Source organism: Fistularia commersonii, chromosome 3 (genome assembly GCF_037954325.1).
Source record: "Fistularia commersonii isolate RoL2024-O1a breed Wild chromosome 3, RoL_Fcom_v1.0, whole genome shotgun sequence".
NCBI classification, from domain to species: Eukaryota; Metazoa; Chordata; class Actinopteri; order Syngnathiformes; family Fistulariidae; genus Fistularia; species Fistularia commersonii.
In genome coordinates this window covers 20,799,816-20,812,878 of record NC_141286.1, presented here as the reverse complement: position 1 = coordinate 20,812,878, position 13,063 = coordinate 20,799,816, and the positions used below count along the sequence as shown (strand labels likewise).

The 13,063-nt window shown below is 39.2% G+C and overlaps 1 protein-coding gene across 1 annotated transcript in view; it reads right to left on the bottom strand.

Annotated features, from left to right (window-relative positions):
* Positions 1-13,063, bottom strand: part of ddb1 (damage-specific DNA binding protein 1) — a 52,329-nt gene that overhangs the window by 18,277 nt on the left and 20,989 nt on the right. The window contains exons 11-18 of the mRNA XM_086144056.1: positions 10,994-11,069; positions 10,794-10,902; positions 8,944-9,122; positions 6,172-6,335; positions 3,368-3,475; positions 1,953-2,160; positions 920-1,015; positions 138-249 (exon numbers count right to left, since the gene is read on the bottom strand). Coding sequence (XP_086000182.1) covers positions 138-249; positions 920-1,015; positions 1,953-2,160; positions 3,368-3,475; positions 6,172-6,335; positions 8,944-9,122; positions 10,794-10,902; positions 10,994-11,069 — 1,052 coding nt within the window. The remainder of the gene's footprint in view (positions 1-137; positions 250-919; positions 1,016-1,952; positions 2,161-3,367; positions 3,476-6,171; positions 6,336-8,943; positions 9,123-10,793; positions 10,903-10,993; positions 11,070-13,063) is intronic.

Genomic DNA, 13,063 nt, shown 5'->3' with positions numbered 1-13,063 from the left:
TATCAGCAACTACTGGCTCAAATACTTGCTTCAGTGGTTCAGGGCATGCAGAAAGGACACAATAACGCTGTGTCAAAAAACTGGTCTCGCATTATGGCAGTCCAATGCCGCTGCGCACAACATGATGGGGACAATACCTGAGTGCTCGCACTGGGGCGAACAGCAGATGTGGTGCCGCTCACATCCTGAATCTCCACCCTACTGGAGAGCACCCCAAAACACTGGGAAACCTCCTGGTAGCAGATTCGCCTGGTAGAGAGTTAATGAAGAGAGGGAAAGATGAAAAGGGAGCAGGAGCAAAGGGAGGACGCTGGTAAACATGAAAAGAGCAAACAGTGGTAAACTGAATAAAACAAGTTGCCCTGGGAGACGGCGCACGTTCTCCTACGCTACAGTGCAACAGTCAACAGGTTAATAATTTAAGTTAAAAAAAAAAAAAACATGGTTGATGACGTCACTTTAAATGTTGGATAGAAAAAATAAAAAGAAAAAATAAATTTTGGCCAACACTCAGTGAGAAGTGAGCAAACAAGCTGATATTGGTGATAACTGACCGAGAATAGCCGCAAAACGGTACCAAACACTTGCACACAAACAACCAAGACACAGGTGATTTCATAATGGATGTACAGAAATTAATGGTTACTGGAAATCGCAAAACCAGAGATGAAGATACCAAAATTGCAGACATTACATGCAAAAAAAGCCCTTCCCACATCCATTCTTCTCATATTGGGAAAAAGTAATCCCAAAATTTACATGAAATCAGTATTTAATAAGAAAAGGTAAATGAGTAGGAAATATGCGTTAATCGTTTCCTATACTTCCCACACACACAGACGCACGCGCACGTATGTGAAACCAAGATAAAAATCAGTGGAGACCTGAACACAATTCTGTATTTGAGCATGAGACAAACCTGGGTGACTCATAGAGGGGGACGGTGCGGATGTGGAGCTTCTGAATTTCATCAATGGTGCCAATGGTCAGAGTGCTGTTGTTGGCTAGCGCCAGGCTGGGAGATAAGACAGTTAAGAGACTTTCATTACCGTTACACAAGAATGTGGCGTAATTGCTTGGTACAGCATGACAGCTTGGCCGCTCTGCGAGAGGTGCCAAGGAAGCGTAGAATCTATGAAACAACTACCACCCACAATGTAGAGGTTCAAGAAAGATATTGCGTATGGTTTAAAAAAAAAAAAAGAAAACGTGTGTACTGATTATTACAGGTTAGTTGACTTTGAGCATTGATGGGTTATGGCGAGAAGACATGTTGTTTAGGTATGTGCGTGCACATTTTTGATCTCTTAGGTATTTCTTGTAGAAACAACTCTGGTGGGCAGTTGCTGCAAATGTTACAGCAGCAGCAGAAAGCATACGTTTAACAGTTCACCCCAACAATTTTTGTCCTCAATAGCAAGGGCTTAGTCCAGAATGAGTCCTTCACTACTCCTTTTACTCAAAATACGGTAAGATCTCTACAGGTGGCTATACCGAGAGCACATTTGGAATAAGTGGCTTCAGATTTAGATGGTTCCATTTTAGACTGACACTGTGAGTGAGGTGCATGTGACTTTCAAAAATGAAAAACTGGAATTGCTTAAAAAAAAAAAATGAAAAAGAAAAAGACAAAGAAAAAAAAAAGGCAACGTGCTGTGGCAGGCACCATATCTTCTAGTTTGTCAGACCTGTCGCTTTGGAAGTTGGCGCTATTTATTGTCATGTGGAAGGACAATAGAACAACTGGAAATTATATGTGATTATTTAGAATGAGAACAGAAGGGAGGCTCAAATAACAGGTCCCGTTGCAAATCAAATCCAGGAGTGAATGCTTAAATATCAGGGGAGAGTCTTTCAAGAATAAAATGAAGACAGTTCTTTAATGAGGAAGAAAACGGAAGCTGCACACTGATCAAATAAAGCAGCTGTAGTTTTTTTTTTTTATGGCTCACCTGTCTGGGTAGCCTTCGGAGTTGAGTGGGCACATATAGTTGACTTCCTTCAAGTTGACATTGGAGAAAACCAGCTTGTGGTTGGATGAATAAATGACAGTGGGGCGGTCAGAGCAGGCGAACACGTTGGAGGTGGATAGGGATCTGAAAGTCCTAAGAACAGTGGGCTGGGTGCCGAGCGTGACCTTCTTTCGCTCACTCAGAGCCCCTGAGGCAAAGGAATCACCATGAAAACATACAGGCAATTAAATCTTTTGAAATAAAAATTTGCCTTTGTGTAAATAAATGACCAATTAATAAATAAAAATGAGGTACAAACAGCAATAATAGAGGTTGTTTGACTCCAATACAAAACTTGAAGAGTTTCCATTATATGCGAAAAAATTGCAACATTTGAGCAGGCCAGTTGAGCAAATGCTGCAATACATATTAAATCGCTCCCCAACTAGATTACATCATACAGCATTGTTACAGATACGGATGATACATATTGGTCTAAAAAGGTGTTTGGGTTCTTTGCGACTGCTCCAGTCATCACATCAATCACACCCTGTTTATCCAATGACACTTATAGATCTTCCAGGGAAGCATTTGCATTGGGTATGGTGCTCCAAACATTAATTCCAGATCTCTTTGAAGGTTTTATTGTTGTACGGACAGCAACATAAACCATCTAACAAGGGGGCTATTGTTTTAACACTTTCCAATTCTTTCAACGCTGTACACGGTATAGCAGATCAGGTCAGGACAAAATAATTGAGGTTTTCTGCATGACTGCAAACACTTTTGCTGCGCATTTTGCATTTTTGGTTAGATTTAGGGCCTGATGTTTAAAAGGGATAAAAAAATAATCTGATTTATTCAAAGTGTTGTGTACACTGATACACCATTTGGCAGGTTTGTAATCAGTGTTTGTATAGAGGTGCCATTATCTATTCAATCTCAAATTACATTCAAATAAAAGAAAAAAAAATGATTGTGTTCTTCACAAATTTTAAAGGATTTTATTAAATATTTGACAAATAAACAATTCCGGATTACTATTTCTTTTTTCATTTGCAAATATGGGCCAAAGTGATATGGGATATTAGAGGCAAGTAGGAGTACAAACAGTATGAGCTACAAAGGACAGAGCGCAAAAAAAAATCCTTAATGTAAGTTTTAGCCAGACTTATCACAAATGATCAATTTTGAATAAGTGAGTTTTGGAAAATGTAACTAGAAGCAATTCATCCAATCAATAAAAAAGTGGATCTAAAAACAAACAGCACACTTGCAAGCCCAGTGAAACTAGTTTCTTAATACAGCAAATTCTTGCGTGATTAGAGCACAGCCAGTCCTGCACTTCGCCATCACTTCATATTTGCATGTAGGTTCACCATTTCATTGTTTTTTATCCAGCGTGTGGAGCGTACCTGTTTGGAGGTCCAGACCAAAGTAGAAAAGTGCACCGTCACCAAGCGCACACAGCAGGTAGTAGCTGCCCTCAAAGGTGGTCATTAAGATGGATCGAGGGATAATTTCTGGGAACACACACACACACACAAATAGTCACACAACATATTGCAATACTCCACAGGATCCCAGATCCCAGAATGAACACCGGAGTGATAAATGTCTGCAAAAATGTCTGTCAGAAAAATCGATGAAGGTTGACAGCCAGACTTTGCGGTATCTGTTAGAAAATGATGACACTTGAACGCTGAGGACTTTATGTGAAGTGTTATGTCTGTCTGATCTCCTTAACAACCGTTTCAATTATCAGAGCCCACCGAACGAGACGGATTAAACACAAACTCGCAATTGCCAATAGGCCTTCCTTATGATGCAGTCATGAAGTCATCACATTGGCTTCCGCTTAACATCACAATGCCACAGATGCTACTAGTGGAGCGAGGAAGACGGAGACAACAACTCCCCCCTAAGAAACTGTCATGTCAATTCAGGAAACTGTGCCCTTGCGAATCTTTCATTTTTCAACAAAAAGCTACACCTGAAGCAGGTTGCTGTCATTTGGCAACCAGATAATGTATGTGAAGGTTTGCAGAATATAACATTCCACAAACGTCAGACCTCAATTCCATATCTCAGCAGACAATTGTGCACCAGCAGACATTTTGAATCGCTTTTTTTTGTTGCATATTGATTTGACAAGTATCTTTATACACAAAAGTGCATTAACCACTTACAAACCTACAATTTTATATATCGTGTATCGTGTAAATCATAGGCTACAATTTCGCTGAGGTCCCATAGCAGCTATGTTTCTGACAACTTCTGAATGTGTGTTCCATCTGTAGCCCATTTTTTCAGACATTGCTGCTGTTGTGCGGTTCAAAAATTAAATAAAGATTAACAGCTTTTACAAACTAATATTCCCTTTTTTAAAAAGTTAAATCTTGCCTCCGTTACAACGTAATAAGGAGGTTTTTTTTTTTTTAAGAAACAACTGGCCAAACACAGGCCAACATCAGAATTCTTGGGTTTGATCCACAGCCAGAAATAAGCCGTAACATTTTTAAAATTTATTGACCTCATTCTTTGTCTCATGATATCATATTTTTAAATATGAGGCTGAGAATCTGTGAGGGAAAGAACAGGTCTACCTCACAGGTAGTGATGCAGGTTGTGAGGCTTGTGAGATTTATGTCTTGTTTCATGACAATTTCCTTAATACGTTTAAAAATAAAAAGGTAGCAAATCCAGCATTTATTCAAGAATATGTAACAGCGGTAATGCTAAGGGACTCTGTGGAGAGCGACTAAAAGAATGCTGTGATTCTTGGGAAAGAATCATGATTCTCAGGGAGTAAAATTCAATTTGTTATTTGAAGCATTTAAATAAAAAAATTAAAATTAGAAAAAAAAGAAAACAGAAAAACTGGTTTTAGTAGGAAAGCCGTTTAAAAAAAAAAAAAAAAAGGGAAGGCACAGAGATGTGAAGCTAAATTAAAAATGTAATGCAATGCTGATGAAACTTCCAAAGTAACTGTGCAACCTGGCAATATTAAAGTGCCTCTGCTGAGAGAGAGCTAAAAATAACAACAATTAAACAGCCAATTATTCTTTGATGGCTTCTAGGTTCCTGCTTATAACTGAGAAAACCTCCGCAGTCACTTTCCTTCTTAGGAGAGAGGGCTAAAAGTAGATTTTTAGGGAGTACAGGCAGCCCTGTCATACATATCCAGCCACGTGTGTGCACACGTGTGGAAAAATGTGAGAGCTGTAATTGGGCAGTAGTCTGTATCAGTTTAGGATGAAGTAAAATCTTCGCTAAAAAGCGCTATCGCCATCATTAGTACAACCAAAGAAACCCCTTTTGCAGAATTTAACAGCCATAAATGCTTCTTGCATTCCTGACTAATACGATGAATGTTTTTTTATTAATGACTGACAACTTTGCCCATTTAAAGAGTGTGAGCCACTGATCAAATTCGCTTCTCGATTTTTATCTTGCTACTTTGACTTCATGGAACCGTGTCCGATCTGCTGATTAGGTTCATCTTACATATGGGTCAATAATGTGGGTCCTAAATTTTTGAAAAACTAAGCTTTTTTTTTTTTTTTTTTTTAACTGGGGACATTTGGAGTAAAAATTGTCTAACTGTAGGCTGTGATGGGATATTATAAAATCTTGTGATTGAAATCAGTAGCATGTTGAGGACAAATTCGCTTTTTTATTGTTCCAGGCGCACGTGTTCCTACTCTTATCACAACATGAGATAAATGCTTATTAAATGCTTATGATTGACTCAGCAGGGGCCGAGTTCGAGGTAGATAAAATTGAGTAAGAGGGAGCCAAATGGATGAAATCAATCTGGGGTCTTAAAAAAATAACAATTACCAGGCTAACTGGATAGTCAAGTCATACTGTATTTGGGAGTTGGGGGGGTTGCTGTACTGCTGTCATTTTACACAATTTAATGACATTTTTTTTCTTGATTTTGGTCGTGTAAGTGAACGATTAGTTTGGTTCTCACAATTTGCTGACATTTATAAACACAGAATTGCAACGATCTTCACGATGTGTTTTTGGAGTGGTTGAGTATTCTTAGTTTTGTGGATCTTTGAAACCCATTGAGACATTATTTTTTCCTGGTGTGGAACAAACATAAACTTCGCTTGACTTGACATTATCTAGGCTTATCCATCTGTTTCCACAAGCTGGTAACAGCGTTCCTTTCTTCCTGTCAGTTCATCCAACACACTAATTCTCTCACCTCCACCTAGCATTTCCTTGTGCAGGGCTGTGAAGCAGGGCAGCTTGAGCACACGAGCCGAGATGTCAGTCCAGAGTCCCACCGCACAGAGCGGTGATTCGCCGCCGCCCTCCCCCAGCGGCGTGATGTCCAGACATGCAACCTCATGCTCCATCTCCGTAGTGCTGAGGAAAAACGGAAACGTTTAGAGAGAAGCCATAGCAATGTGCTGAACACTATGCACTTACCACAGCAAACTCGGAAAATCGCCGCAGGGCAAAAAAAAAAAAAAAAAAAAAAAAAAAAGGGCCGTGGCTTAAATGTCTATTCAACAGAGCAAAAAAATGACAAATGCTGTTTGGACTACAGGTGGGCTGAGACAGGATATTGCGCTTGGGTTGCCAAATCACTGATGTCATAATGAACAGTTTCCCCAAATTTTCTGGTGCTGATGTGCATAACATAATAAAAGTGCCAGATGCCCCAAAAGCCCTGAATCTCAAGCTTCAGCATCCACCTAGGTCATTTCTAGCTGATATATTGACGGCTTCTTTCTGAATTCTTATAGAACATAATCCTGAATTCTACCTACTGTATCAGTGGTTAAAACAAGTTTAAATATAAATCATTGCTCTAAAGCCACAATTGCTGTAGGATGCTATTTGCTATTTAGCTCATTCCATATTACAAACAGGTTTCCCCATTATTTTAGACTTTGACTATCAAGAAAAATATTTCCTAATCCAGAACTAATGATTATGGTTGCATTTGATTCAAAAACTTCATCCTCGTTAACAATCGGCTGTGTCTTAAAGCCAATGTAATCCCAATTTAATATATCCTGCAGATTGTGAGCAGTATTAAAAAAAAACTAAATAAAAAAGAGAACAACTACTATGTGGAAGATTTTGATCCAGGGTGCAAGGATGCATGTTTTTGGGTTAGATTCGTCCATTTAGACAAAATCTGGATTTATTCTGTTCATAACTGTTTTTGAATTAAAAATGTCATGAAATACATTTGAATATCACAATATAGATAAACAGCAAAAAGGGAAAATTAAAGTCGAAGTCTCCAACACAGCACATTGTCTGTTTTGGCATTTTAAAAAGGAGTAGGTCTATGAATTTCTGCATGGAAATAATTTTAAAATTGACAGTTACAAACTAGCTACTATTATCTTCACTTAGACTTCTATGTTATAACAGGGGTGGTCGATCACAGCATAATTTTACATTTTCTGATCCAATCTTCCAGCTTTAAACGCAACACAGAACATGAATTTAAGCTGATTTTGCCTACGCCAATGTAAACAGCTTCAAGCGTGCGAATATAAGTAATGTTTCTCGGACTCACAAAGCCAACTGGCTTCTTGTTGACATTGTCCAAATCACTTTATCATATTATGTCTCTGGTGCAACACGTCACCTTTTTCATGACTTCATCATTTATGAATGTACTCCAAGGCTACAAACACACATTTTGTGCTTAAAACACGGGCGTTTTGGACAACAGTGAAAAATAAGATATGTTGGAAGGGAGCCTTCAAGACAACTCAGAGCCCAAATAGATGGTAGCAACAAATAAAAAGCCATTATAGTTTGTTTTATTTCATTACTTGGTTTTCTACTGTCGATTTTTATTACATTAAATAACCATCACTGGCATGAAAAATACAGCAAGAACGGAGATATTATTGATTTATGCATGTGACAAAGCATTTAACTTGGAGGGGAAATGTGATACAAAACCTTTTACTTAAGAGTTGATGGGTAGAGAATTAATCCCGAGTTGGTAAAATGCGGGACATAAGAAAAGTGAACTGTGAAGTTGAGCCATAATTAGTATGCCAGTGGGAATAGAATAAATTAGCACTTGAAAAAAAACACACAGTTCTGTTAAGTATTTCCCATCTCACCACATTAACGACTCTTCCTCGCTGCTGCTCCACATCGTGTAATGCATAAATACACTCAGAAAAACCGCTGCCGCTTATCAAAGCAACATACGGTATTGTTTTATGTCAAATCAGCAGTTTCGGCACATCCTCAATGGTATACCGCCTGTGCGTATGGAAGATGGTATCGCTTTCATTTCACCTTCCAGCTTTGTAACTCCTTTTCTAAACCACGTAACATGAGCAGACCGTCTGCAAAACTCTATTCAAGCTTGGAGGGCTGCTCCAGGGCAATGAAAGCCAGATCAAAACAGAGTGAAAGGCAGTGTGGGTTTATGAAGGCTCAGATGAGGGGGGGGGGAACGGACCGTATCCACGATTTTATCAACTACTTAAAAACATGTTTCTTTCTGTTTTGTGTTTACTGACCAGATGAGTCTTCATGGTCAAAAGTGCTTAACATTTTGCTAAAGTTGAGCAAACCTTCTCACACGAATTGTGGCTGGTTTCCAAAAAGAAATAAAAATTACAAAGCGGTAGATAATGAAAGGAGTCCTCACAGATTTCCACAAATCTTGAAAAAAAAAAGACCTGAAGATGTGGATTATGACGCAGACTCGTCTTCTATTTCAGAGGAGAGAATCAGATCCTGCAAAATGAGGAACTAGACGTAACAGTAAGTTCTACCTCTGATATTGACTGAAACATGAAGATCCCTGATCACGAGCTGAATTAAGAGACATTTGGGGCATCCAGTGGGACAAAGAAACCCCTAAGAGTCACTCCAGATTGCATAATTGCGCAGTCTGACATATACTCATGGTTCATCAATGACAAGGCAAATATGACCCGAGAGCTGTGAGACCGTGTCAAACTTGCGTGTCGCTTCAACCTACCTGATCTGTTTGAGCTCTCCAGCCAGGATCTGGAGGTAGTAGAGGGCACGTCCCACAGCGAGTACCACCTGTGTGTGGTTGCAAGCAGCTACGCTGATGTTCCTGCCCTGTGGCTCCTTCCATTCACTCACTAATGCCTTGCTGTCCTGAAGCACCAGGCGCACAGAACCTGATGTGATCTGGAGGCACAGAGTTTTTTTTTTTTGTTTTGAGATCCTTCTACACACCGTGTCTGTGAAATGATAGCAGGGATGATGCAAAGACTTGCAGAAGAATCAAGTCAAACTCTTACTAATACAATATCAAACATAGATTATGACCAATGACGAAGGCAAAAATGGAAATAAAAATCTTAGTGTTTGGATGGAGAAATGTCATAAAAGCTCTTTCTTGTCAAAAAATAACTGGGATTAAAAAGATACTTGAATTAAAAACCTCAAGGCGAAAGGGATGTCATCCTGACCAGGAATGCCCGGTAGTTCAAGTAACAAGATCAGCCATAGACTAAACTAATTTTGATGTTAACACCGATATAAATCTAGGCCAGGAGATATTATTTCTCAGTGAGTAGGCAGAGTTATGATCATAACACAAAAGTTTTCCAAATGAAATAACAATTGCGGATTCGAGCAGTCATTTGTAAGAAGATGGAAAAAAACCTAGATTGCATTTGAGACATATTGGCTACAGAGGCTTTTTGATTCCATTTGTTGCGCATGAACCAAGGGAACGTCAATACCTGGTAAAATGTCCGGAAAATGAGAAACATAAATTTCACGGAATACATTAAACTGTGTGAATTGGAGGCTCGTACAGCACTGAGGATGAACAACTAAGCCTGAGCCTCATTAACAGGCTGCAGAAGGTGCAGCCACCGGTCCTTGTATACAAAAAAAAAAAAAAAGGTAGCACATAATGAATCTGCACAATGAGATTTAAACCAACAGCACATATACAATATAGAGGCTATAACAGAGCAGTTATGAAGATGATACTGGTTGGTTTATGGAGCTCTTTGCAATTTGATCCCCTTCATAGCACATTAGAAGAAAATACTTGAGAGCAAGAAACAAATTGATCAGCGCAGTCTTGGTTGGAAGTCACAACACTTTGTGTCCGAAAATGATGCTATTGAAAGCCGAATAAAACATTCCTGGTTCAATTTAGGTTTTATTTTCATTACGGCTAGCCTGTTAGGGATAGTTGTTCACAAATGTTTGGACAATTACTTGAAATGAAGTATGGTTTTGCAGGGAAACCACACACACACACACACGCGCGCGCACAAACATGCAAAATTTGAAGAAAAAAAACATTGCCTTTTAGACAGATATCAAAAGTTGAGGAGCAAGCGTGTAGCCGACTCTAAGAAGCAATGCTGTAAATATTTTAGCCTTAAAACACTCAGAATGCTGTCACAGCAAACTAAAGGTAGATGGTTGATTATCTAACATGCGGCAGTGTTCCGTTCTGGTTTCATCCCCGCTGACAGTTAAATTTAAATTTAGTGCAATATTCTTCCCGTCTTGAGCGTTAAAAGAAGCATAAAGTCCTTTTGCACCTTTCACATTCATGTCTGTCTATTCCCCCCCCACCCCTTTATCATTTATGATTCAGCTCGAGCAAAGTGTATCTTATAAAGTGCAGAACGAAAACGGGCAAATAAATTTATTTTATTTTTTTTTTAAAGAGTCAGCGCTGTTTTCTGAAGGTCTTCGTGTCATCAAGTGTCTTCCAACCTGAACAAGGGTTTGCTCTGGTGAGGCCCACATGTACATTATGATGATAACAAAAAAAGGGGGTAAGTCAGTGAGAATGGACATGTGGGGTGTGTGTGTGTGTGTACTGACTTGAATGAGTTGATTGTGTGCCACGTTGCCGCAGTAAAAAGTCTGCTGGTTGTCGACAAAGCCCGGCAGTTCCGTCTCCTCAACTTCCTCGCCACTCAGCATCAACACTCTGGGGGAAAACACACTCTTAATATAAGATGAGTTAAGGCATCCAGTGTTGACTCTGCACTTAGTTGGCATGCTCTGCGACGAGCACTCACCGTGTTTGACCCACAAAAGAGAGCACCAGCATGTCATCTGTCTCCCTGCCGGCATCTGAGCGAAGTGGCCACAGGCCTTCGGGGGGAAACAAAGAGAGAAGTTGGAAAATGTTAGTTTTAATCAACTATGTAGCGCGAGGAGAGGAGAGGAGTACCGCTTCCGGCGAGTGTCCTGGCCGTTTGTGTTTTAACATTTCATCCGGTGAGAGTTCACATGTTTGAACATGTTCCAAAGGGGCAGGAAAAACTCCTGGAGAACCATTGATTGGGCGAGTATGTAATTGTCTCTCATCAAGAGGCTTGAGGTTGGTGCTGAGACTTTTAGAGTATAGATGATCAATAACCAGCTGAAGCCTTACAAAACGTAAGTGGACCTTAACTGGCCTGTGAGTCTCATTTAAGCATTAGAGAGGAGACCTGTGACAGCAAACTAATTTGCCCAGATTAAAAGATGCCTGCATTTATTAAACACCTGATGGGATTCTTCCACTTGATATTTGACATGAGCAGAAGCGGGCGCACGGGAAAACAAGTGTGCTGAGGAGCAAGTCCCTTGCTGAACCAGAAAAATGCGGGACTGTCACTTTGAGGACTGAAATATGTTCCCTTTCAGCAGGATGCAGGGGATGAAAACGGCTGTGGATAGGACAAACCATAATTGAAAAGACCACATCAAATTACAGACTCAACATAATCGGTGCGTTGCCTGATCCAAGAGTGCACGAGGATTGAGGCAGGATTTGCAAGACTGGCTAGTTGTTCATTATGAGTTCCACTGCTCTGTTTGTATGGGGCATTTGATTGCTGGAAAATCAATTAATAGAATAAGTAAGCAGAAACCAAACATCTTTTTGAAATTTATTTACATAAGCAAGGGTAAAGAGAAAAAAATTAATTAATCCAAAAGTCATGAGAATTTTCAATGTTTATTAACAAGTGTGTTGACACGCTTCTTGCTAACTTTTGAAATGGACTGACAGCATCATTAAGCCCTTTGATTCGAAAAAGGAGTCAAATATGTCTCGACAAGGGTGAAGAAATAATTCTAGTTTGGTTCCTGTTTCTACAGGACTGTCTAAGAAAATTAGAATATTGTGATAAAGTTCTTTATCTTCTGTAATGCAATTAAAAAAACAAAAATTACTTTTTCATGATATTCTAAAATTTTGAGATAGGATTTTTGAGTTTTCTTAAGATGTAAGCCATAGTCAGCAATATCAAAATAATAAAAGGCTTGCAATATTTCAGTTGATTTGTAATGAATCCAGAATGTATGACATTTTTGTTTTTGTAATTGCATTACAGAAGATAAAGAACTTTATCACAATATTCAAATTTTCTGAGACAGTCCTGTATGTTATAGTTAAATATTTTTGTGTCAGAAAATCCCTACCAAAATAGCGCTTTTTGTTTTGCTAAAAATAACTTGCATTCCACCTGTAGCGGTCTGTCATCACTGACATTGCAGCAGAAACAGCAATATTGTCAAAAGCCGGATTTAGACTAAGATTATCTTTGAGCTCTCCTCGTAACATACTGGTGAACCCTTGCAGAGAAGCCTGATCCAACAACATCTGTCTCTCTGCAAAAGTTTCCCTGAAAGACATTGGGTTTGAATTTGCAGCACAAAAGATAGCATCAGGACTCGAGACCATAGAAATTAGTCCAGCAGTCTCAGTCATAATTTTCATCTCATTTAAGTGGAAGTCCTATTGCCCTTTTCATCTTTATTACTGCCTCACTCAATTATTTATGATTGAGCTTCACCAAAGTATGACTTATCAAATGGAGAAAGGTCATGGTTGAACAATCAATTCTTAAAATGAAATCTGAATTTCTGACACACTCTTACTTGAGCCGGAGCTCAGAGAGTGGGCTCAAACACCAAATCGGTGTTGCGTTAATCGGAACACTTTAGTGCAAAGTATATCATCATAATGTCTTGAAACGGCCAAAACTCGGTAATTGTGATTCAATTTTCCAATCCAAAGTGAACAGCCCTGCCAGCGCACATGAGTGTGCAAAGCCAAGCTAATTTTCAAATACAGTGAGACATCAGTTACTGAAGGT